The 23,407-nt window shown below is 55.3% G+C and overlaps 5 protein-coding genes across 5 annotated transcripts; 2 read left to right on the top strand and 3 right to left on the bottom strand.

Annotated features, from left to right (window-relative positions):
- Window positions 1-1,884: 1,884 nt before the first annotated feature.
- Window positions 1,885-2,514, bottom strand: MIND_01314100 (uncharacterized protein; the record flags this gene model as incomplete). Its single annotated transcript, XM_037369596.1, has 3 exons — window positions 1,885-1,898; window positions 1,947-2,375; window positions 2,424-2,514. 3 exons carry the CDS (start codon window positions 2,512-2,514, stop codon window positions 1,885-1,887), a joined length of 534 nt encoding a protein of 177 aa, XP_037214094.1.
- Window positions 2,515-2,567: 53 nt separating this feature from the next.
- MIND_01314000 (Hydrolase-4 domain-containing protein) lies at window positions 2,568-3,238 on the top strand (the record flags this gene model as incomplete). The annotated part of the gene is made up of 2 exons (XM_037369595.1): window positions 2,568-3,004; window positions 3,052-3,238. The coding sequence occupies exons 1-2, from the start codon at window positions 2,589-2,591 to the stop codon at window positions 3,236-3,238; spliced, it is 603 nt and encodes a 200-aa protein (XP_037214093.1). The 5' UTR covers window positions 2,568-2,588.
- A 444-nt stretch (window positions 3,239-3,682) lies between these two features.
- On the bottom strand, window positions 3,683-4,632 carry MIND_01313900 (uncharacterized protein; the record flags this gene model as incomplete). The annotated part of the gene is made up of 3 exons (XM_037369594.1): window positions 3,683-3,717; window positions 3,765-4,158; window positions 4,213-4,632. 3 exons carry the CDS (start codon window positions 4,630-4,632, stop codon window positions 3,683-3,685), a joined length of 849 nt encoding a protein of 282 aa, XP_037214092.1.
- Window positions 4,633-8,278: 3,646 nt separating this feature from the next.
- Window positions 8,279-10,150, bottom strand: MIND_01313800 (uncharacterized protein; the record flags this gene model as incomplete). The annotated part of the gene is made up of 5 exons (XM_037369593.1): window positions 8,279-9,038; window positions 9,240-9,627; window positions 9,672-9,747; window positions 9,800-9,856; window positions 9,923-10,150. 5 exons carry the CDS (start codon window positions 10,148-10,150, stop codon window positions 8,279-8,281), a joined length of 1,509 nt encoding a protein of 502 aa, XP_037214091.1.
- Window positions 10,151-20,239: 10,089 nt separating this feature from the next.
- MIND_01313700 (DUF2235 domain-containing protein) lies at window positions 20,240-23,078 on the top strand (the record flags this gene model as incomplete). Its single annotated transcript, XM_037369592.1, has 10 exons — window positions 20,240-20,462; window positions 20,536-21,132; window positions 21,205-21,317; window positions 21,367-21,748; window positions 21,797-21,857; window positions 21,911-22,037; window positions 22,094-22,252; window positions 22,302-22,446; window positions 22,499-22,596; window positions 22,644-23,078. The coding sequence occupies 10 exons, from the start codon at window positions 20,240-20,242 to the stop codon at window positions 23,076-23,078; spliced, it is 2,340 nt and encodes a 779-aa protein (XP_037214090.1).
- Between the last annotated feature and the right edge of the window lie 329 nt (window positions 23,079-23,407).

Raw genomic sequence — 23,407 nt, 5'->3', positions numbered from 1 at the left:
GTTCGGCGGGGTAGCACTCACCTGCGTCCAGTTTCTACCCCAATGGGAAAGCTTTTCCGAGACTACGCTGGGACCTGGTGTATCCCATGCCTCCTGGACCCTTCAAACGCTGGCGGTCGACCCCAAATATCACCGTCGCGGAATCGCTCGTGCGCTCCTCGAGCCCGTCATCCAAAAGGCCCGTCTTGAAGGAACATTGATCTGCGTGGAGACAACTGTAGAGGGAAATGTGAGACTCATTATCCTTTGCATGACCTATTTGACACGCACTAGGTACCCATATACGAGAGGCTCGGGTTTGCGCTCGTGCCAAAGGCGAAAGGAGAAGCCAGCGTAGTGCGGGTGTCGGTGAAGGACTGCGGCCATGTATTGACGGGCCTCACAGGGGCGGAGGTATCTGTTTGGATACTGAATAGAGCTTAAAAGAAGATTTAAGTGATCTTTGACTTGCCTGCATTGCTGCTGCGCGACTACAAGTAACTGAGGCTGGTCATCTCCTCTTTCACGCTGGCTGGAGGGGGGGTGTTTGAGCCGTCGCTAGGATATGACCGTACGCCGCACCTTCCGCTACGGCCGTCTACGCAGGAACTGGAGAGGAGCCGAGGGCAATTGAGGGTGTCGGGGAAAAGTTCCGGGGAATGCGTGACCGCCGTGATGGCGTGACACGGTGTCAAAAAATTTGCCGATTGATTCTTGGCAATGGCGTTGATCTTACGCTCAAGGCCGCTGGTGCTACGGGCATCGATGGAGAAATAATTTCTTTCCAATTGAATTGCGATCCTCCGCAACTAGCATCCCAATATTTTGCTTGCTTTTTGCGCCGCCTGTAATACTTGTGGTCATTGAAACTGTGAAAGTCATCACAGCCTCACAGGTTCTCAAGACTACTATTTCAACTTTTCCACATTATCTGCAAGTGAGATATCTAGAAGGGAGCACAACATTGGCATATAGTACTACTCGTCGCACCGGCAGTAGCGGTATGCGGTGCGTCAATCGCATTACCTGGCATCCTCAGCACTGAATGGGTAGTGCAGCCTACACTTACATGAATGCATGAACTTGGTTACTCGGACCCCTGAAACTATACATAGTAAGCTTCAAGCTGGACATTAGCGCGCAGAGCATTACCGTCACGGTGATTGTTTGCAATGGGGAAAGTCAACGCCCCCGTCAATATGCTTGCAAAGAAGACGACGACGACGACGAGCTTTATCATGTCGAGATGCAGCTATCGTTCGGTGTGTTCTTGGCGCAAAAGCAACCATGTCAAGCCCGCGTGAGCCGTCTCTTATACGTAGTCGTATCATTCCCGGGCGAGATTGTATCCGCAGAAGTCCAGGAAGACCGAGCACGGTGAGCAGGAAGACTCACCATAGCACATGGAAGCATGACATTAAGACACGCTTGACTTGAGTCCTCGCCTCTATAAATATCTACATAGATGAGCACACTGGAAAGTCATTATTCTGACAGTATACCCCTTCCCACAATCACTGGGCCTTCCATCCCGGCGTCGGCCAGTGGGTCGACATCCAATCGAAGTTGAATTCATATGGAAGATAAGCGGCGGAAAGCGAGGCGCGGGAGCTGTTGATTGCTAGCAAGTGGATTCAATCCCTGTGTCAGCAACCCGTATGATCTGGAGATGCGAGGAGATGATCAACATAGTTGGAAGGGAGAAGAAACATCCGTTGTACCACCAGTCGCTGCCAGGCCATAACGAATTGACGGATGGAAATAATCGAAGCGAAGTGGCGATGAGGTGAGGCCGTGGCAAGCATTGCCAGGCAAAGCCGCAAAGAAGTCGATGCATTCATAGACGAGCAGCAGACATAAAAAATGCGTGAAATAACGATCTCTGGCACTGCCCCAATAAGTAGCCTACGATCGATGTTCTAGTCAAAATGAGAAAATTGACAATCTGGATTGCAGCAACAACGCACCTTGGACCGTCTTGATACTTTCAAACACCGCCGTCCAATCTCTACACGTCCTCGACCCGCGCACCTCCACCGCATGCTCGCCAAACGGGTCCACCACCTCCTCCAACCTTCTATCCCCGCGACACAGCACCATCTGGCGGATATAGTTCAGACAGTGCTGCGTCTGCGCCGCCACATGTGTCGTCCGCCGGCCCTGCCAGCCAGCAACGTAGTCCCGCCGGATGATGTCGAGGCAGCGCAGCTGGTGCGTCATCGAGAGCATGTATTCCTTCTCCCCGAGGTGGATAACGTCGTTGTCGGGGCTGCCAGTCAGCGCGGCCCACTGTGCGTCGGCGAGAGAGCCGTTGAGGGCGTACTTGTCGGTGTTGTGCACGTCCATGAGGACCGGGCCGAGCGGGAGGTCCCAGACGGGCGAGACGCCTGGCGCGGCTGTCGGTCCAGGTCAGAAGCGAAAGAAAGCAGCGGCGGGCCACTGACGGGTAGATACTGAGACTAAGTGAGGGTCTCTGGCCAACGCGCTGCCGAAGAGCGCTAGACACAGGACCGCGCTGGCGCCGCGGAGGTGCATGTGGTGGTCGGGAGCAAAAGTGGAATCGCGTGACACCGATCGTGACGCTGTCAGAAAACCTGATTCTCGCCATCATGGGCCGCCCATCGGTGTCGGCATTAACGCTCCTGACGATGGCCCTTGCGCTGCTGAGCGTCTACATATCCTTCTCGCGCTTCTTCTTTCCTTCCAGCATCCCAAGCCCCCGAGACTACACCTACCTCGGGTCCGACTTCCCCGAGCTGTGGGAGACACCCAGCCGCGAGCCTGTCGCGATGCTCGTCCAAGAGAGCCGCGCCTACCCGATCCATGGCCCCGACGCGCTCGAGCGCTGGGCCACCTCCACCAGCGACGGCTTCGGCTATGTCAGACTGGGAGAGGAGAAACGCGCATTTGCGGTGACGATGTTCCACGAGATGCACTGTGTCCGGCTAATGCGGGCCGCGCTGGAGGGGCGCTACGACGCCATGTCCCGCGGGCACATGCACCACTGTCTGAACTACATCCGACAGTGCGCCCTCCTTTTCCTTTCTCTGACTTTTGCTCACATAATCAAAGATCGATTCTCTGCGCGCCAGACCTGACGCTCGAGCCGGCTGACGTGCTCACTCGTGACTTCGAGCAAGACCGCATCGGGTCCACACACGTCTGCGCTGACTGGAGCGCCTTCTTTGACGCAGCGGCGGACAACTTTGCCGCATTCATGGCAACGACTCCCCACACCAACTCCTCCCACACGCGATGATGCAGCTAGCTCCCCCGCTTCTCGCCCAAACTCGGGTTGAGAATGAAATCAATAGATCGGCTCCAAGGCTACACACAGGCGTGGAATCTCACTTCGTTATCGCCGATGGATGGGAATAGCCCGTTGCCTTCTTCCAGGCACAGAGACGCCGGGCTCCGATATCACAGCGCCATATCTATAACCATTGCCACTCTTTGGTACCACGTTTCATGGCTAAGAAGCCCGAATCTGCCATTCACTGAGCGCTATACATGCATCAATAAAGCCTACACCCCAGCTGACATCAATCGGCCAGTAGCGGATCCCAAAATGAACGCTGTCAGGTCTTGGGTCACGATCGGGGACGGGATGGAAGCCTCCCGCGCTCGTTGATATCATTCTTCAAGTAGCGAGGTGCTGATATGCGCGTCTTTAATTATACGACTGAATGCACTATTATCGCAATCATGATTCCGCGGGATGTTGCATGAGATAGAACCCTGTGTGAGTGCTCAGTCTAGTTAACAGGACACCAAAAACGGCCTACCCAGTCTCGGGAGCTTGTGGTCCTGCGTAAACTTCACCTGTCCATCTTTCCCATCCAACGTCACCTCCACCGTGAGCAGCGACCGCTCCGCACAGACGAACGGCGCGCTCTGCAGGACGACGCCCTCCCGCGCCGCCAATGAGGCTATCCCGAACGAAGTAAGGCGTTTAATGCGGTGCAGCCGGGATGCTGTGGCCCAGGAGAGCGTTTCGGGCGGGAGCGAGGCGTCTGTCGCGAGGGTATTGACGGTCAGCATGACTGACTGCGGCGCTATGAGGACGTTTTTGCGGGGCAAGTCGTTGGCGTCTGCGTTGGCTGCCGAGGGGATCTCCAGTGTCAGCACGCAGCGTGTCATCCCAAAGTCGAGTGTCCGGAATTGGAGGATGGTCGATACCTGCATAAAAGTCTCGATAAATACCACGGAGAGGCAAGGAATAGGCTGACGCACGTCTGTAGACACCTCGAATTCACGCTGCTCGTCGTATATCATCCCGAAGCTCGAGTCCCACTTTGGGTTCTGCAGGTAGACCGTGTGTGGATCGGAGCGATTGACCTGCGCGATAAGCAGCGGCCAGTTGAGGATCGGCTTTGCCGGCGGGAGGCCGGAAGGGAGGACCGCGCTGTCAAGGCCGATGTACGGATTGGGGTAGACGAGTTTGAGCGGGGATTGTCCGCGGGGCGCTGAGGCGGCAGAGAAATGGAGAAAGTTGAGGAGAATAGAGAGGACCGAGACGAAACAAGCGAATATGAGGAGGAGAAAGGTGCGGCGGTCGGTCGGCGTTGGCCGGGGCGGCCTGTGGTTGTAGTCCTCCGCATCGTCGAGCTCGAAGTTGGTCAGCAGCGGCGTCGAGGCGGAGTGGGTGGCCATGGAAAGAGGAGAGCGATAGACACGGGTGGCGGGAATAGAAGAGAAGCGCCGCTTGACAGCCTGGGGCACTGCTGATGCCTCGACGGACGTACTTGTAGCGTCAAAGCTTACCCAAGCTCCGAGTCTGAGCTTGAGCCTCAGTCAATCCGGCGGAGTGTTATAAGTTACTAGACTGAGGGCAAAGGCGAAGCACACACCTATGCGCTAGCCATGAGTACGGAAGGACGTTGTTGACAAGTTGATGGAGAATCACGTGCGACACGTCATTGCGTGATACAGATCACCGATTCTCTTCCGCAACGCCCATGTCCGAACTCATGTCCGAAGGATGAACGAAGCCACTGCCGATGGCTGGTGGATCCCGGGCCGGGGCCGATGGGCTTATCTGCGTGGTATACCTCCTTACTTATCTTACAGTTCGTTCAACTATTAATGTCCTAAAGATGTTTTTAAAGCCCTCAAACCATCTCCTCTTTCTTCATCGACGATGCGCTTGCGGGGCTCTCAATCTCCCCCCAGGACGCATTCCGCTCCTGTGTGATGTCAATCCTAACTCCTCTTGGCGCCGCAGTGGACGTTGTCCCCGACGCGAAGCTGAGCGGGATGCTTTGACCTGCAATTGACAGCGTGGCGTGCCCCGTGGACGGAGACCACGCGCAGCCTTGCGCTACTCGCACCAGGATCAACAGCGGCGCGATACCCTGCCCCTATAGTGAGCCTCCATAATGCGTCATTTCACATACTTACCTGCACTTCTCCCAGCAGCGGCAGCAACAAGTTCAGCACGGGACTATTCCGCGCGTAGCACACGATGAACGCCAGCCCGCAGCCCGAGTACAGCGCCGCGGACTCGACGAGCACAGCCACGACGGAGAAATATTTCCGCGTGTGCTCGCTCCCGAGCGAATCTTTCACCTGCCGGCGGAGAAGTAGGATGCGGAGCGCAATGCAGAGCGTGAGGAGGACGTTCAGCGCGACGGACAGCGACCAGTAGGCGAGGCCGAACTGCACGGAGCGGGATGCCCAGAAGGAGTCGGCGGCCTTGAAGCTCGTCACGATAAGGGCGAGGGAGCAGGCTAAGCAGTAGGTCAGTCCCATTGCAATTCGTGCGACTTGACACACCAATGCAGCCGGCCAGCATCAGCGCGGGGAACGCCGCTAGCCGGTAGCTGCGCCCCCAGAAGATCCAGAACCGCCAGAGCTAGGCGCAGTCAGTATCAAACGACTTCTTCTGCTTTCAACGCACCACAAGCCCATCGGCCATCCAGCTCATCACGACAAGTCTGCATATTGCCGTGAGTGCCGCATTCTCTTCCCCGATGTGCTTCACTCACGCAATAAAGCTCGTCATATTCGTCGGCGAGGCAAACGACACGCCCTCGAATGCGCTCGGCCCGCCCGGGATGCCGCGGTCCTCAATGAACGCCATCTCGTTTATCTTAGCCGCGGCCCCAAAGCCAATCGTGTTCAGTCCGAACATGACCGCGACGTAGGCCATGAAAACACGGTGCATGCGTGTGCGCGGGCCGCGGAGGAAGGCGGCGAGCGTCTGCCATGTCAGGGTGAAGAGGACGCCTGAGGCACGTTAGCTTTGGTACTCTAGTTGTTTGGCGGACGACTAACCGTATCCGACAGCCGCCAGGACGAACCCGTCCAGATAGGTCTTCTCGAGCCACAGATCCCCGGGGCCCTCGCCCGGCGGCGCGTTGCTGCTCACGCTCGCGCTCGCGGACATGTACGCAGGGGGACGGACACTGGCAGGCAGCAGGAACCCCATGCGCGTCGGACGCGGTATTTGACCTTCGCCGCGCAGAAGCATGGAACATTCCATCATTCCCACTCGGGATCGTATCAGCTCGTATAACTAATCATAGAGAACTTATAGTCAGATATCATTAATGATGTGACCTAGCTACTTTATATCTAACTTTGCTCATGCAATGACATGCATGTTATGATGTTAAAGCTGGCATTGACTGCCAACCACCAGGCCAGCAGTATAGCCGGTGTATGACTGGGAGAATATTTGTTACAATGAGCTGCCAGCCTGCCAATGGTCATTAAATTTGAGTCTTCTGTGTCTGACATGAAAAGAAGAGGGAAAAATTACATGATTATGTCCATGGGCTTGTTAGCATTCCAGATGTTAATACTTGTTCATCATGATGTTAAACCAAGTAGTGGCTCAAGTTTTGATAGAGAACTTTATAGATAGTGTATCTCATATTATTCAATATGTAATGAATTATTTTATATGCTTCCTGATCTATATTAAGGATGTAAGTTTGACACTTCTCAAAGGATGATAGATTCTAATTGTTTGGGGCTAACCTGACAAAACTTGAATATAAATAAAATTATCATGAATTTAATTTACATTAAGAAAATAACTTGTACAGCAAGTTATGTAATGTAGATAGCAATAACTTGAGAAATAGATATTTCAAATCATGACCCTGTATCAGTTATTTCTCTGAAGGATAGCAAGGGTGTTATTGTTGCTGTCTTCATAGCTTTGGGTAGATCAAGGTCTGTTGAAGATATCAATACCTTCTCCTCTGGAAACAAATATGGTACATACCAGGAGGAGAGATGGGTAGAGGAGGCTCAGAGAGAGTTGCCGGTTCTTCTACTTCTGGTTCAAATATTAGCACATTATAGATTAAGAGGAAGTCTGTCCTCTTACCTGGAGTCACGGGCAATGGTTGGGCTGCTGCCAGGAGCAATACAGAGAAAGAAGCAATGATGATAGTGAAAAAATTCATGGGGGAATGGGAAGGGTGTGCCTGCCACCTCAACACATATGTTCCTTTTTGTAGCCCAGGCGAGGTGACTCCGAGGGCGCAGTCATAATACAATGAGAGTCATTGCACTGGCAATGGATACAGCAATCCGATGAGTGACTTGTTCATGGCCCGGGAACAATACTTCGACGACTTGAGTCAGAGACTCAAAGGTACTAGTAGGCTCTGTTTCAGAACAACCAACTAAGGCTGTTTCCGAGCGACAAGACCGAAAATGAAACATGTCGCAAAATCCATTGAATGCTACACAGGCAAAAAAGCCAAAATATATCCCATTTATGCCTCCGGATCCAAATCTGACCGGTTTAACGACCATCCCGAGCGCTACCCACACTCAGGCAGAGACTGAAATGGATGCCCGCCACATCGGGCCTACTGCGGCGACAGTACCTGATCATCAAACGCCGTTGAAGTTCTTAGGATTCTCCATCACAGCAGTGAGACAGATCGCATTCTCGCGCTCCGCGTTTGCCGAACAAACACAGCCCAACGCGGACGAAATGCGGTGGGCAATTCCCATAACTACTGCAAACTTTCAGCCTCCCGTCGACGGCTTTTCCGATGAGCTCGCTCCCGAGCACAATCAGATTTTCCATCAGGCAACTGAGGCCGCCACCGTCATTCGCCACCGTCATTTGATCCAGGAGTCCCGACGTGATCGACCATCTCTGCCTAAGCTAAGCTCTGTTCAACACGGGCAACCCATCAAACGGAGCCGAAAATCATGACTCGGGCCGAGACACATGCTTCAAGTCCACTCGAATGCCTGAGAGCAACAGGGTAACTTTCATTGTGGGTATGGTTACATGTTCGAAATCTTGCTATGCTAGTATACAGTACGCCTATCTATTATAACAAGTCCTCTCCGATTCCGCTTGTTCAATCGTCGCCGGCCCATACACAGAGCCCATCTTGTCCCCATCATGATGCTCATGGCTGTCGTCCAGTGTGAATGACGGCCGCCCGCAGTACATCGACTCGCAGTCGCCCCGCTCAGCGGACGATGCCGCCGCGGCATGCGACAGATTGCCGAGCTGGAACGACCGGGCGGAGCGCGTGCCGATGCCAGAGACGTTGATGTTCGGCGACTGATGGAAAGTCAGTGGGCCACTGCTCGCGTTGACATTCCCTGTGTCCTGTGTCCACGCGCTGCCCTGGGCGACGCGGAACAGGATGAGGAGTGGCGCAATTCCCTGTTCGGGGTTATGAGAGAGAATCAGTTGAATAAAGGTTTGCAAACGCGCCTGAACCTGCCCCAGCGAAGACAGCAGTATGTTCTGCAGCGGGGTGTTCCGGGCATAGCATATCAAGAACATCAAGCTCCAGATGGCGTACAGTGCGGCGGACTCGATGAGCATCGCCGCGATGCCAACGTAGCGCCGCGCATAGGCATGCTCCTCGCCCATGGCCACTTGTATTCTCCGGCCCGCTCGCAGATCCGCCAGATAATGCCACATGTGACGGTCATGTTGAGCGCGATCGAGAGCGACCAATAGCAGATCCCGAATCGCTCGCTCAGGTCGGCCCAGAAGGGCGAAGCAATGAGGAAGAGCGAGACGACGAGGAGCACGGAGAACGTGACGAGCCCGAGAAACATCAGTGCTGGCAGGAGCGTGAGGTAGTGGCTGTTCCCCCAGATGATGGAAAACCGCCAGAGCTGAGCACGGAGGACTCAATGTCAGCGATCTCGTGGAATATTTGGAGACACACCATCAGCCCATTGGTCATCCACCCCATCAAGATATACCTATCCAGCTTCACGATCAAGTTTCGTCCGGTCGTCGGAAGAATGCTCCAACTCACGCAATGAACGCAAACATATTATAAAACGAGTTATAATATAACGCGCCGAAAGCGTTCGGGCCACCAGGGATCCCCCGATCGTCAACATATTGCATCTCATTGAATTTCGCGTTGGTTGCAAACGCCACCGTTGCGAGCGCGAAGGTCAGCAGGACGTAGATGATCAAGCCGCGTTCGCGGGATCTGCCGGGTTTAGGCCGGACGAACAATGCGAGTGTGTTGAAGGCGATTGTGGCGAGGATGCCGTAGCCTACGCCCGAGAGGACGAAGCCGTCAAGATTGGAGCGCTCGAGCCAGAGGTCGGCGGCCGACTGGCCCGGCGGGGCAAACGGGTTCGACGAGTCGGAGGGAGGGATGACTCTCGTCATGGAGGAAGGAAAGCCCGACGCTACAGTGGTGAGCCTTTAAATACACGATGCTCAAGGGAAGCACCACTGGGGCGGGGGCCAGTGTCAGTAGAGAGACGGACGCCCGCATGTGATGTCTCGGTGGGAAAGATCGCTTGGACCTGTTGGGCTGAGCGGTCAGTGCGTTACATTCAGCAATGGGAAAGGACGCACAGAAACGAGTAAGGCGTCAGTGGGCCCGGAGAAACGTCGCGATGATATCTTCCCGATCTTTCATGGCCCCGCAATGTGAGTTTTCTCATGATCGGTTGGAAGAAGGACCGAATCGATGCTCACTTTAAATTTCTGGGTTCTGCGAGCCGCTATCGCCCTTATATCCACCAAATAGTCGCAGAAAGGTCCCCCAGTGCGCTCTCCACTTCTATCTCCGCGACAGAGGAGGATAATGCCAGCCGTCGTCATGGTCTCCTTCCATGGTTTCCATCGCGCAACGTCACCGTAGCTGAGACACCATTTCAGGGTCCCAATCGCAAGATCGCGGAGCGCTCTGAGTCGCCGGTGCATGATCAAGCGAGTGAGCGCTGAGTTGCCGGTAGGTCTAAACGTGCGTCAGTACGCGCGCGGGCGCGTGGGAAGCCCCACAGTTTACCCACAGTGGCGAAAACACACACATGGCCAAACTGGAATGGTATCAAAAATTCGGAGCAGGGATTCATGACGAGGGACATACAAAAAGCAGGAATAAACTGCGTCTTATAGGCTTCTAGCCTGAACCGAGCGCGACGAGGGTGGAGGACCGCGTTGGCGGAGTGATCATGACCGCCGAGAGGAAGAGCATTTGTCAGCGTGACACGCTGTCAAAAAAGAAAAGTGACAGCTTGATCTCACCCTCTGACGCTCATCTCTTCGCAAATGCCAATAGTGTCGATAGCGCTCACGACGAGCCTCACGCTGTTCGGCGTCCGGCTTGGCACCTACGCGCTACCTCTGTGTTGCTGACTGTGGCGAAACAGCCCCCCCGAACCGGGTCTTGTGGTGTCGCTGGGAAGAGCGCCGCTTGTCGTCACTTGCCCGACGCGCCGGACCGGCGGCCCTAAGGCACAAACACACACGGGATGCAGTCCGTGTGACGGAGAAAGGATGCGCTCACGGGACGGTTCGATGACGTGGCGCCGCGCGCAGTATGGCCAGTGCGTACACTGCTAATTCTTCGCGTTTCTGCTTGCTTAAGCAACCGCTGAAGTTCGATTCGCTGGTGCGCCGGGTCTGGGCTGGCATGTGTTAAGGCTGCGACAAAGATATTCATAGCTACTACTACTCCCGCCCACCTGAATATCACGACTCCACGCTCGCCATCATATCTCCGCATCGCACCGCACCCCTTGTTCGTCGCGCTTCGGATTCTTCCCGGAATCAGCCTTCTTCTCACAGAGGAACTCCCACCACGACCTGCTGGCTGAGTGTCTAACTCTACGCCGATTACTTATCGCCCACACAACGAAAATAGCCGTTATCGGCATGTCTGCAGGCACAGGCACGCACCTAATTCTCCGCCCCTCATATATATCGTCATCGCCATCCACTTTTCTCACCAACTCCCATTCCCGAGGCCCATGAATTTCCTCCCCGCCGTCGTCCTCCTCACGGCCATCGTCGCCAGTGTGCTTGCAGCGCCAAACAGTACGACACTCGTTCCCTCCGATGCTTTCTGATCATGTCCGGTAGAAGCTCTGCGGCGCGGTGAATTCGATGTGCCCGCAGCAGCGGAGGATGTGGACCCCAAGATGAACGCAGTCTTTTGAGTACGTCGTTACCTTCGATCGGGAAACTCCCGTGGCTGATATCATATCAGTCGCCCAGCGGATGGCTCTCACTTATGCCCTGTTTATTTGCAATTGTCGATACCTGTCTGCTGTGTTTGGATTATAGATGCATGCATGTGTGCGTTGGGATACTTATATCCTGGATATATTGCGGCAGAGTGTAACTCCCGTGTTAGAATTGACTAGGTTCAATGGGAAGTTACCGTCCGTTTGATTCAGGCGAGTTGGTCTTGGTATATAACTGAGCACGCAGTCGAGGACGCAACACAAACTGTCTCCCATCCATTGTCACAACACTGTCAGCAATGAAACTTCCAGCCACACTTCTCTTCCTCGTTGCTGCTGCACTGGCCGTCGTCGCCATTCCCGTGCCCTGCGAGCCCATCGAGCTCGATCCGCCGCCCGGACAACCGCCTGTCCCACCCTCAGTCAATCAGTGCCATCACTGGTGAGCTACTTTTTGCGGTGAGGGAAACCATGTGTGCTGAGGCAACGGCTAGAACCATTGACCAACAGTCACTGTATACGTAATTTTCAAGACAATAGATGTTTTTGTACCAATGTAAAGCATCACACACAATTATTATTTTTCCTTGTTCCTGACTTATTTCAATCAAACTAGTGCTGGCCAAATACAATTATATTATGTTTGAGGGATAATATATTATGATCATAACCTATTCAGAGTCTCAACATAATAATATATTTGTAGTATAGTATAATCATGTTCAGATGAAAAATATAATTATGTTATGAATATACTCAACTATAATCTAGTATGCTTATTTCCATAGAAATTTGACTTAGTTCCCACTGGAAAATTTGCTAGACTGTGAGGTAACTTGCTTTCAAGCCTCTTTAATTCCCTGTGGACCTAGAGGGACCCTCAAAACACAATCAGGGACATTGCTCCAAGCATTAAGCAGGCTAGTGCCTACTATGAACTTGATCAGCAGTCCTACACTATGTTCAGCAGAGTGATTCCAAAGTGATTACTATTGAAACTGAGTTCTACCATAGTAATAGTAATATATTGCTTTCTGGAATCACTATATAATAGATCTGTTGAAGAGTGCGCACCTAGTAGAGTGGGTAGTACTGGGGCCCTAGAAACAGGTGCGGAGACCATTTCAATGGTCTCCCGGTCCTTAAGGCGACGATCCGTGACTGGTTGATCGTAACACGGCTATGTGCGCAGTCACGACCGTCGGGAGAGCGACACGGTCGTGTCGACAACCACAGAGGTTGAATTAGGTAACTGGGAGATGCGGTAGGAACGGGTGACTCAGCGTGATCCGCAGTCGTCAGTAAGTATAAAAAGGCCTTGAGTAGATACCTTTAGCAGAGTTCCTCGACCCGGAGTTGAGAGGTTTTGTTTGTTTTTGATACGGAACAACTTGAACGCAAATAGTTTTGATCATGAATGGTTTCTCACGGTTTCGAATGAGTCTCGGATTGTTTTCATCAAGCTTTTGGAGTCTCGATTAGCTGTCAGGCACAGCTAGTACTAAAAACTATCATAAATTATTCAAACATTGGATTGCCACTATCGTATATTTCAATAGGAGTACTACATAAATAAAGTAAAATGGTATAATAACTTATTAACTACATCAATTTGGTTACAGCCAGCATGACTGCTTTATTTCCTTGCTCATCTGTTGGTATCAGGGTATTTGCAAGTTTTGGAGTTACAATATTGTGTTGTGCAGTTGAAAACTGGAACTTCATAATGAGTTCACATAGAATAACCTGCATTTCAAGCAAGCTATTGATAAAATAAGAGTGATTAGGCATTATTCACATTAAAAAATGATGTTTAACTTACGCAAATCGCCATCTAAAATCATATAAGTGTTAGTAATCCATATCTAGGATCTAATACTATACCCTAAGCAATGATGTGGACCAGTTGAGAAGGAAAGCCTGAGAGATGTAAACTGTCGCTTATGATCTCTTACTATTTTTAATCACTGACAGATGCCCAAATGGTCCTGAAACAGATGTTTTGGGGACCTGTCCCCCAATCCATCTTTGAGGATTAAACTGCTCTGCATCATCTCCCCACAAACTCTTGTGTCTGATGATAAATGTGAATAATATGAAATATAATGACTTTTTGTAGTATTTCTGACCTGTGATATGATATTACTGAGAGGGTGATAAGCTGGCCTTTATGAACATGCAGCTGTCCATTATTCCCAATACCCAGATTATCTTGTTCTGATGTGCAAGGGATGACTGTATCTATCTTTGCAATCTTGTGTGCAAATGGAAGAACAGGATACAATCTAAGTGTCAGGGGAACCCCCGCTTCGGCCTCCTTCGGACCCTCCGAGCGCATCCGAGGCGCATCCGACCGGCGCCCCCTCGGACGCTCCGACCCACCCCGACCATCGTCCACGGCCTCCTTCGCCCGCACAATCACCGATCCGTCAAGACCCTCCCAACGATCACCTTGGGACAGAGCCTGCGATGCCGCTTAGGCCTTCTGCGCTCTACGTCGGCAGTTACGGACGACCAGTATATAGTTGGCGCCCTAGCAGGCGGACCCTTAGAGGTTCTTCTCTTTGGATCCTCCCCTGCTAGGTCAGTCCCTCCGTGTATTTCTGTAGCTTTTATTCACGCTTTGGATCCTCCCCTGCTAGGCTTTCGTCGGAGTCTCCAGGGTTGCCCTTACAGCAGAAGAAACTCTCTATGGGATTAACCGGTCAAGATTGCCAGGTTTGGCGCTGATTCAGGCTCGGAGTACGAGTCCGTACCCCCCTCGTCACTGCCCCTGCCACTTGACCCCTCCTCCTCTGCTCTTGTTGTCTTTGCGCCCGCTATGCTACCGGAGCTGCCCCGGGACGCTGACGTGCGCATGGACGCACTTGAGGCGAAACTAGACAACCTCGCCAATATCCTCACCCACCTTGCTTCCCAGGCTTCCGCTGCCGCACCACCTTCGGCAGCTCCCGAACTGCCTTCGGCATCTCCGAATGCCCTCGACGTGGATGCGTTATTTGGTGACATTACTGTTGCCTCAAAACTGGTCTTACGGCCAAACCCCCCGGTTTGCGTTTAACGGAGATCGCAAACACGGCCGCGCCTTCCTATACGCGGTCAAAACTTACGCCCGGCTTGCCCCGGAGGCCTTCGTGGTCAACGGAGAGCCGAGCGAAGAGAAGGCCGTCCGCTACGCCATGTCCTATATGGCGGAGGGACCTGCCCAGCAGTGGGCAGAGCGTCATGGAAGCAAAACCCCTTTCCCCTTCCCTCGGTGGAACCTATTCCTCTCCGAGTTTCGCCTTCGGTTCGTTGAGGAGAACGAGCAAGACCTCGCGCTCGCCAAGTTGGAAAGCGCGGGTTATCATATGGGAACGCGGGACGTCTACGGATACACCGACGACTTCGAGGACCTCGTCAGGGGAACCTCCCTTTCGGCCCGGAGACGCGCCCGATTCCGGTCCGACTCCGGTTCCGACTCCGGTCCGGCCCTCCATCTCGCCCACACAATCACCGATCCGTCAACGCCCTCCCGACGGTCGCCCTGGGATCTCGCCTGCGACGCCGCCCAAGCCTTCTGTGCCCGACAGCGGCAGCTACGGACAAGCAGTATATAGTCAGCTACCTAGCAGGCGGACCCTTAGAGTTTCTTCTCTTTGGATCCTCCCCTGCTAGGTCAGCTTCATTTGTATTCGCTTACCAATGTTCACGCTTTGGATCCTCCCCTGCTAGGACCTTGATCTCAGGCCTCCGGGGTTGCCCTTACAGCAGAAGAAACTCTCTACGGGATCAACCGGACAAGATTGCCAGGTTCGGCGCTGACTCAGGCTCAGAGTACGAGTCCGTTCCGCCCTTGTCACCGCCCCTGCCACTTGTCCCCTCCTCCTCTACTCCTGTGGTCCCCGCACCCGTCATGCCGTCCGGAGTCACTCCTACCGCAGACGCCCGGCTGGACTCACTCGAGGCGAAAATCGATAGCCTAACTGAGGCCCTTGCTTTACTCACCAACCAGGCTTCTGCTGCCGCTGCCGCCGCTAATAATGCTGGCGGACCCCAAACACCTTTGCCGGAGACGTCGATTCCGTCTCCGACTCCGGTCCAGGGCGACTCCGAAGCCCTTTTCGGCAACATCAACCTCGCCTCAAAATTGGTCTTGCGACCAAACCCCCCGTTCACCTTCAACGGCGACCGGAAACGCGGCCGCGCGTTCCTTTCCGCAGTCCGCACCTACGCCCGCCTTGCCCCTGAGGCCTTCGTGGTCAACGGAGAGGCGAGCGAGGAAAAGGCTGTCCGCTATGCCATGTCGTTTATGGCAGAAGGACCCGCTCAGCAATGGGCGGAGCGCCACGGAAGCAAAGCCCCGTTTCCGTTTCCATCCTGGGGCTCGTTCGTTTCCGAGTTTCGACTCCGGTTCATCGAGGAGAACGAGCAAGATCACGCTCTCTCCAAGCTGGAGACTTCCGCCTATCACATGGGCACAAAGGATGTCTACCAGTACACCGACGACTTCGAGGACCTGATGGACCTCGCCGGATTCGAAGACGCGCTGGTCAAGGTGACCAAGTTCCGCCACGGACTTGACCCCTTGATCAACAACGGAATCACATCCTCGAACGACCCCCCGGACCTCCGGGATTACCTTAGCTGGCGCACCCGGGCCTTCTGTCAATACGAGGCCCTGGTCCGGGCCAAGCTGATCAAGTCAGCCGCCCCCAAGACGCCTGGCGGTTTGATTCAGACTCCGTTTCCGGTCAACCGCATCCCGGCTCCGGCCCCCTTCCGCCCGGTGGCTCCGGTCGTGCCACCCGCGGCCCGCGCCCCCGCTCCGGCGCCTCCAGCTCCCGTCCCTATGGAGTTGGACCACACCAGGGCTCGGGGTGCCCCTCGTCGCGCCTGCTTCAGGTGCGGCGACCCAAACCATGTCGCCCGGGATTGCCCCCTCCCCGCCGATGTCCGCTCGATGGACATCCTCGACGAGGTGATCCAACAACTCGGCGACGAGATGTTAGCGGAGTTGATCGCCCGCTACACGGACACAGCTGCCCTGCCGGAGACGGCAGCGGAGTCGATGGCCGGAGAGGATTTTGTCCCCCGCGACGAGTGACTGGTGTGCCCTCGTTCGCGTCTATAAATTGTTTTGCCTCTTTGTATGATGAATGCAGTTCCTTGCCCTACAATGAGCCCGAAACGAAAGATACACCCTCTCCTGCCCCGCCTCGACTCTGTCTCCGACTCCGCCTGCGACTCCGGTCATCGTCCTTCGCCGCCTCACTGCCTGCGAAAAGAAACTGCCCAAGCAGTACACTGTTGCCGCTGCCCCTGGGGCGAACTCCCTCCACCTCCCGTTGGAGCTTGAGTCCACCACTAGCGCGCTGAAGCTCTCACTCTCTGGGCTTGTCGACTGTGGTGCCACCTCCGACTTCATTGACACGAACTATGTTGCTCGGAATGGCATTCCGGTCCGCACCCTCGATCAGCCGATTCCGGTTTTCAATGTCGATGGCACCCCCAATGACGCTGGCTCCATCAAACAAATCGCGGACTTGGTCCTGCGCTACAAGGGCCATGCCGAACGAGTTCAACTGGCCGTCACCCATCTTGGCAAGCAAGACCTCATCCTGGGGTATTCCTGGTTGCGGAAACATAACCCAGAGATCAATTGGGAAACCAAGGAGGTCAAGATGACACGGTGCCCCCGCAATTGCTCGACCTGCCGTGAGGAAGAGCGCGTCGAACGGACCGAGCTGCGGCGACTCCGGTCGCTTCAGAAGCGTCACCGCTCCGGCCCGTTCCCCTCGGTTTGCACTATGGACCTCTCTGGCCCTGAGGACGGAGACGACTCCGATTCCGGTCTCGATTCCGACCTGCCTGATCTGACGCCGGACTCGGACTCGGATGACGAAGATGACCAGCTCGAAGATGGTGACCACATCTTCTACACCTCGTTCCGTCCCTCAGAGGAGATATGCGCAGGTAGCACCGTCTCACAGCGTCTGGCCGAAGCCTTCACCAAGAACTCCGCCCCACCGGCCTCCGAGATCCCGGACTGGGCTAAGGAGTTCCAGGACGTCTTCGACAAGGAGTCCTTCGACACGCTACCGGAGCGGAGAGCCTGGGACCACGCCATTGAGCTTGTCCCCGACGCTAAGCCCACCAACTGCAAGGTGTACCCCATCTCGCCCCTTGAGCAACGCGAGCTCGACGCATTCATCAAGGAAGGGCTTTCGACGGGCCGGATTCGCCCCTCCAAGTCTCCGATGGCGTCTCCGGTCTTCTTCGTCAAGAAGAAGGATGGCGGACTCCGCTTCGTCCAGGACTACCGGGCTCTCAACGCGATGACTGTCAAAAACCGGTACCCCCTTCCGCTGATCAACGACCTCATCAACCGGCTCAAAGGCGCTCGTTACTTCACCAAACTCGACGTCCGTTGGGGCTTCAACAACGTCCGGATCAAGGAAGGTGACGAGTGGAAAGCGGCTTTCCGGACTAACCGAGGCCTGTTCGAGCCCTTGGTGATGTATTTCGGCCTGACAAACTCTCCCGCGACGTTCCAAACGATGATGAATGACATTTTCCAGGACCTCATCCTCTCCGGAGACGTTATGATCTACCTTGACGACATCCTGATCGCCCATTCCGACCTCCGGAAACACCGGCAGATTGTCCAGGAGGTCTTACGGCGACTCCGGGAGCACAAGTTGTACTTTCGAGCGGAGAAGTGCGACTTTGAAAAATTGTCAATCGAGTACCTCGGAGTCATCATCTCCCACAACCACGTCAAAATGGACCCCGTCAAAGTCGCAGGCGTCTCCGCTTGGCCGACTCCGGAAAACAAGAAGGACATTCAGCAGTTCCTTGGGTTCGCTAATTTCTACCGCAGGTTCATTCGGGACTTCTCGACCCTTGCGCGCCCTCTTTTCGTGCTCACCAAGAAGGACCAGCAATGGACTTGGGGCGATGCGGAGGCCTCCGCGTTCCAAGCGATCAAGGACGCAGTCACCTCGGAACCGGTCCTGGCGATTCCGGACGACGCACGGCCTTTCCGACTCGAGGCGGACAGCTCTGATTATGCGACGGGGGCGGTTCTTTCACAATCCGCCCCGGACGGGAAGTGGCACCCTGTAGCATTCTATTCCAAAAGCTTAAATGATGTCCAGCGCAACTACGAAATCCACGACAAGGAGATGCTCGCGATCATCCGCGCACTCGAGGAGTATAGACACTTCCTCGAGGGCGCCGCGCACCCTGTCGAGATTTGGACTGACCATAAGAATTTGGAGTACTTCAGGAAGACGCAGCACCTCAACCGGAGACAGGCCCGGTGGTCTCTGTACCTCTCCCGGTTCGACTTCACGCTGCACCACAAGCCTGGCCGCGATATGGGTCGGCCTGACGCCCTCTCCCGGAGACCCGACCACGGAGTCGATTCCGACAACTCTGATGTCGTCCTTCTGCGGCCTGAACTCTTCCACGTCCGCGCACTCGAGGGCGTTTCCGTTTCCGGTCCCGGCTCTGAACTCCTCCGCGACATCCGTGATGCCCTTGACACCCTCGGAAAGCGCGCCCACTTCTCGGAGTGTCATACGACGGTCGATGCAGTAGGGGCAGCCCGCCTCTACTACCGGAATGTCTGGCGGCACCATGGGACTCCAGAGAAGTACGTCTCCGACCGCGGCTCGCAGTTCATCGCGGACTTCACCCGAGAACTTTGGCGTCTAATCGGCATCAAGCCCGCCACGTCCACCGCGTACCACCCGCAGACAGACGGTCAGACAGAGCGCGTCAACCAGGAGCTGGAGCAGTACTTGCGGATCTTCACCAACTACCAGCAGGACGACTGGGATGAGCTGATTCCGGCCGCGGAGTTCGCCTACAACAACCACGTTCACTCCTACGACCGGAGACGCACTCCGTCTCCGGAGTTTAAGGTTGGCGACCATGTTTGGCTGGATGCCTCTGACATCAGGACGACTCGCCCCTCGGAAAAGTTCTCCCATCGCCGCCTCGGACCGTTCAAGATAGTCGCGGAGATCAGCAAAGGTGCCTACAAGCTCGACCTCCCTCCGCGCTACTCGAAGCTCCACCCGGTCTTCCCCGTCGTCAAGCTCGAGCTCGCCCAGGACGACCCCTTCAACGGACGCCCCGGCTACGACCAGCCCCCTCCGGACCTCGAGGACGGAGTCCCGGAGTGGGAAGTAGAGGAAATCCTGGACGCAAGGGTGAGGTATAAACGGCTGAACTACTTCGTCAGATGGAAAGGCTACGACGCATCGCACGACCAGTGGGTCCGCTTCGACCGCGTCTTCGCCCCGGAGAAAATTGCGGAGTTCTATCGTAAGTACCCTGGCAAGCCACGACACATCGCCTCCGCGACCTTCGACTCGATTCCGTTCCGGTCTATGCGTCGAGACGCCGCATTCAAAGGGGGGGGTGATGTCAGGGGAACCTCCCTTTCGGCCCGGAGACGCGCCCGATTCCGGTCCGATTCCGGTTCCGACTCCGGTCCGGCCCTCTATCTCGCCCGCACAATCACCGATCCGTCAACGCCCTCCCGACGGTCGCCCTGGGACCTTGCCTGCGACGCCGCCCAAGCCTTCTGTGCCCGACAGCGGCAGCTACGGACAAGCAGTATATAGTCAGCTACCTAGCAGGCGGACCCTCAGAGTTTCTTCTCTTTGGATCCTCCCCTGCTAGGTCAGCTTCATTTGTATTTGCTTACCAATGTTCACGCTTTGGATCCTCCCCTGCTAGGACCTTGATCTCAGGCCTCCGGGGTTGCCCTTACAATATATAGAGAGAGCTACCGGACGATAACCAATCCTTCCCTGCTACCTTGCTTCGCATGGCGCACTGGCACGAGCGCGCCGCGACAGACGCGACAATGGTAGCCAGCACACCTTCTGAATCAACCATCTCCTCCCAGTCGCCTCTCGATCCAACGCTCCCCATCCAGAGCGCCACGCAAAATCCCTTCCTGGACACCAGTGACCTACACAAACCCGACGAGCCTACCAGTGGACTGTTCTTCGCTGGACACCTTGACGCCGTTATTCCCCCAACCCACTGTTAAAGATACCCCGCTTCCTTGCTGGCTTACGCGAGAGCTGACCCGTAATAGTCGTAGTTTGTACCTCCTAGTAGTACAGAGGCAAACCGTAAAGAGTCGTTACCCGTTACCCCCCATCATCTATCCTGACGACCGGTCGGGCATCCCGGCGCCGATCTGTCGCATCAGCATCAGCCACGTGCCTCGTCGCACGCCAAGCCGCCAATCGCTAACACACCCCCTCGTGCGAGAGGCACCCAGAACCAGTCCCCTCCAACGAGCTCCTTCCATCCAACCCGTCCCGCCAGCCCGATCCGACCGACGACACGTAAGTCCGCATGCCCTGCCCCGAGACCTAATCCAGCCTCCGGCGTTCCGTCCGCTCAGCCAGAAATCCCTCCAGCCAAGTCGTTCACCCCTGGTCCGACGCACAGCCTATCCCCGCCCCGCGCCCAGCCCAAGGTCTGCCCACAGCCAGTCCCATGCAAGTCGATGCGCTGACCATCTGCGTAATCAAGTCCCAAGCCAATATCCGATCGACCTGTATCTTGTCCGCCGAGCAACACTCCGACACATTGACCCCAGCCCAAATCCGGCCAACGTCATTCCCAGTGCCCCTGTGAATCCCCAGCCTGCCACGCACCCCCTGAAGCCCAGCCCATTCTTCCCAGCACCAATCCGCGCTGACAGTTAGAGCCCATGCTCCGGGATAACGCCCCGTGCCCCTACAACTTCGCCCAGCACCCAGTCCTGACCCCCAGTCGTTGCCCGCGCAGGGGACGCCACCCTTCTGCGACTTATCGCCTGCCGTGTACCAATCCGTACCGGCTCTGACCCAGTTTCCAGCCAGTTGATGCTTATTGTTGTCCAGCACGTGCTACCAGGCTTGTACTCCCAGTAAACCCAGCCAAAAGCGCTGCCAGGTGAATGTCCAGTGCCTAGACCTGCACCAGAACTCCTGGCAACCGGTCGGGCATCCCGGCGCCGATCTGTCACATCAGCATCAGCCACGTGCCTCGTCGCACGCCAAGCTGCCAATCGCTAACACCCACTCCCACTGCACACTTGTCCTCTGTTTCGACGGCACCGGCGACGAATTCGGTGCGGACAACTCCAACATCGTGCAGTTCTGCTCGCTCCTGCCCAAAGCGAACCGCACGAAGCAGCTTGTGTATTACCAGGCGGGCATCAGCACCTACTTCACGCCTGAGATCGCCAGCCCCGTGCGGCACCTCTTCTCCAAGCTGGCCGATGAACATCTCGATCGGCATGTCAAGGACGGATACGAGTTTCTCATGCAGAACTGTGCGCTATCTCAAGTTGCCGGTCTGCGGTGCACTTATTTCTTTCCAGATATCGAGGGCGACAGCATCTGCATCTTTGGCTTCTCCCGCGGGGCTTATATCGCACGAAGGTGAGTTTTGTCGGTTAGATGAGGCATGCTCACGCATTGATTGCACTCAACAGTCTTGCGGGAATGCTCCACAAGGTCGGCCTTCTGCCGGTGTCGAACTATGAGCAGGTACCATTCGCCTATAAAATGTACAAGCACAGAGATCGGCTTGGGTGGAAGCAGTCCAACACCTTCAAGAGAGTGAGTTCTTGCAAGTCACAGCGCCAGGCAATGCATCGCTGATCCAAAGTTCAAAGACATTTTCAAGCGATGTTAGTATCAGGTTCCTTGGAGTCTGGGATACAGTGGCCTCTGTCGGACTGATTCCCCACACATTACCGTTCACGACATCTAACACCATTGTGAAAACCTTCCGCCATGCGATGGCACTGGACGAGCGGCGAGTCAAGTTCAAGGTCCGTGAGATCTAATCGGTCATTGCCCTCTGAATATACTGTACTACAGGTCAATATGTGGAACAGGCCCACAACCGACGAAGTGCGCATCGGCAGTGAATTTGTGCCGAACTCGGGTGCGGAACCGCTTGCTGGCAGCCACCAGCACTATCAGATGGATGTCAAGGGAGTGTGGTTCGCCGGATGTCACTGCGGTATGTCTTTTTCTTCTGCATCTGCTTGACTGTCCATTGACCAAGGAAACAGACGTCGGCGGCGGCTCCGTCGCCAACGAAACGGTGCACAACCTTGCGCGCATTCCTTTGCGGTGGATGATCCGTGAGTGCTTCGAGGCAGACAGCGGGGTAATGTTTTACCGTGACCGGCTCCGCTCTGTTGGACTCGACCCCAGCTCGCTTTTCCCAATGGTCAAGCCCCGCCCGCCGGGCGCTGTGCCTGCCACCGAATGCACGTGTGGCTCGACACGCGCACCGCCGCACAGCCGATGCACAAGGCCATCTTAGAGGACCCCATACTCGGCAAACCAGAGGAAGAGCACGACCTCGTCGACGCCCTCGCGCCCGTATACGACCAGCTTTCACTGCACTGGTTTTGGTGGATCTTGGAGATAATCCCTTGGCGCCAGCGCTACCAGCGCAACCGCGGCACGTGGGTCACGGTCTTCAGGGCCAACTGGGGCCGCGCCCGCGTTATCCCGGATGCCGGGCAGGATGGGGTCCAGGTGCACCGCAGCATCAAGAAGCGCATGGAGGCGGAAGGCATCAATGGCAAGCCGTATCACCCTCGCGCAGTGGTTCATTGGCAGCACACCACTTGGGTTGATTAAGTAAACATAATCTGGATCAGCAAGTTGGTGCAATTTACGCAACTGAAGACGTGGCCGAACTCGTAGGGAACGTCAGATAAATGTTTGCTCGAACGATGTGGCTCTCCAATATTGCTCCAGGGGGGAATGTCGAAACAGTCAGAGAAGTTAATCAATCATCGGGTAATATAGCCGTGCGCCACGATCAAAAAAACGTCAAACAACCCTTGGTAACGACTCCCATCTTCAGCTCTTGAAAACTGACGCCGTTGGCGGTGTGGATGGCCAACGCAGACAGGCGTCGATGGGCCTATGCTTGCAACGTTCACAGTCGCCTGACTACTATCCGC

This window comes from Mycena indigotica (genome assembly GCF_014461135.1).
Source record: "Mycena indigotica strain 171206Taipei chromosome Unknown Mind.scaff0014, whole genome shotgun sequence".
NCBI classification, from domain to species: domain Eukaryota; kingdom Fungi; phylum Basidiomycota; class Agaricomycetes; order Agaricales; family Mycenaceae; genus Mycena; species Mycena indigotica.
Note: the sequence above shows the minus strand (reverse complement) of the source record. Positions and strands in the feature narration are given on the sequence as shown.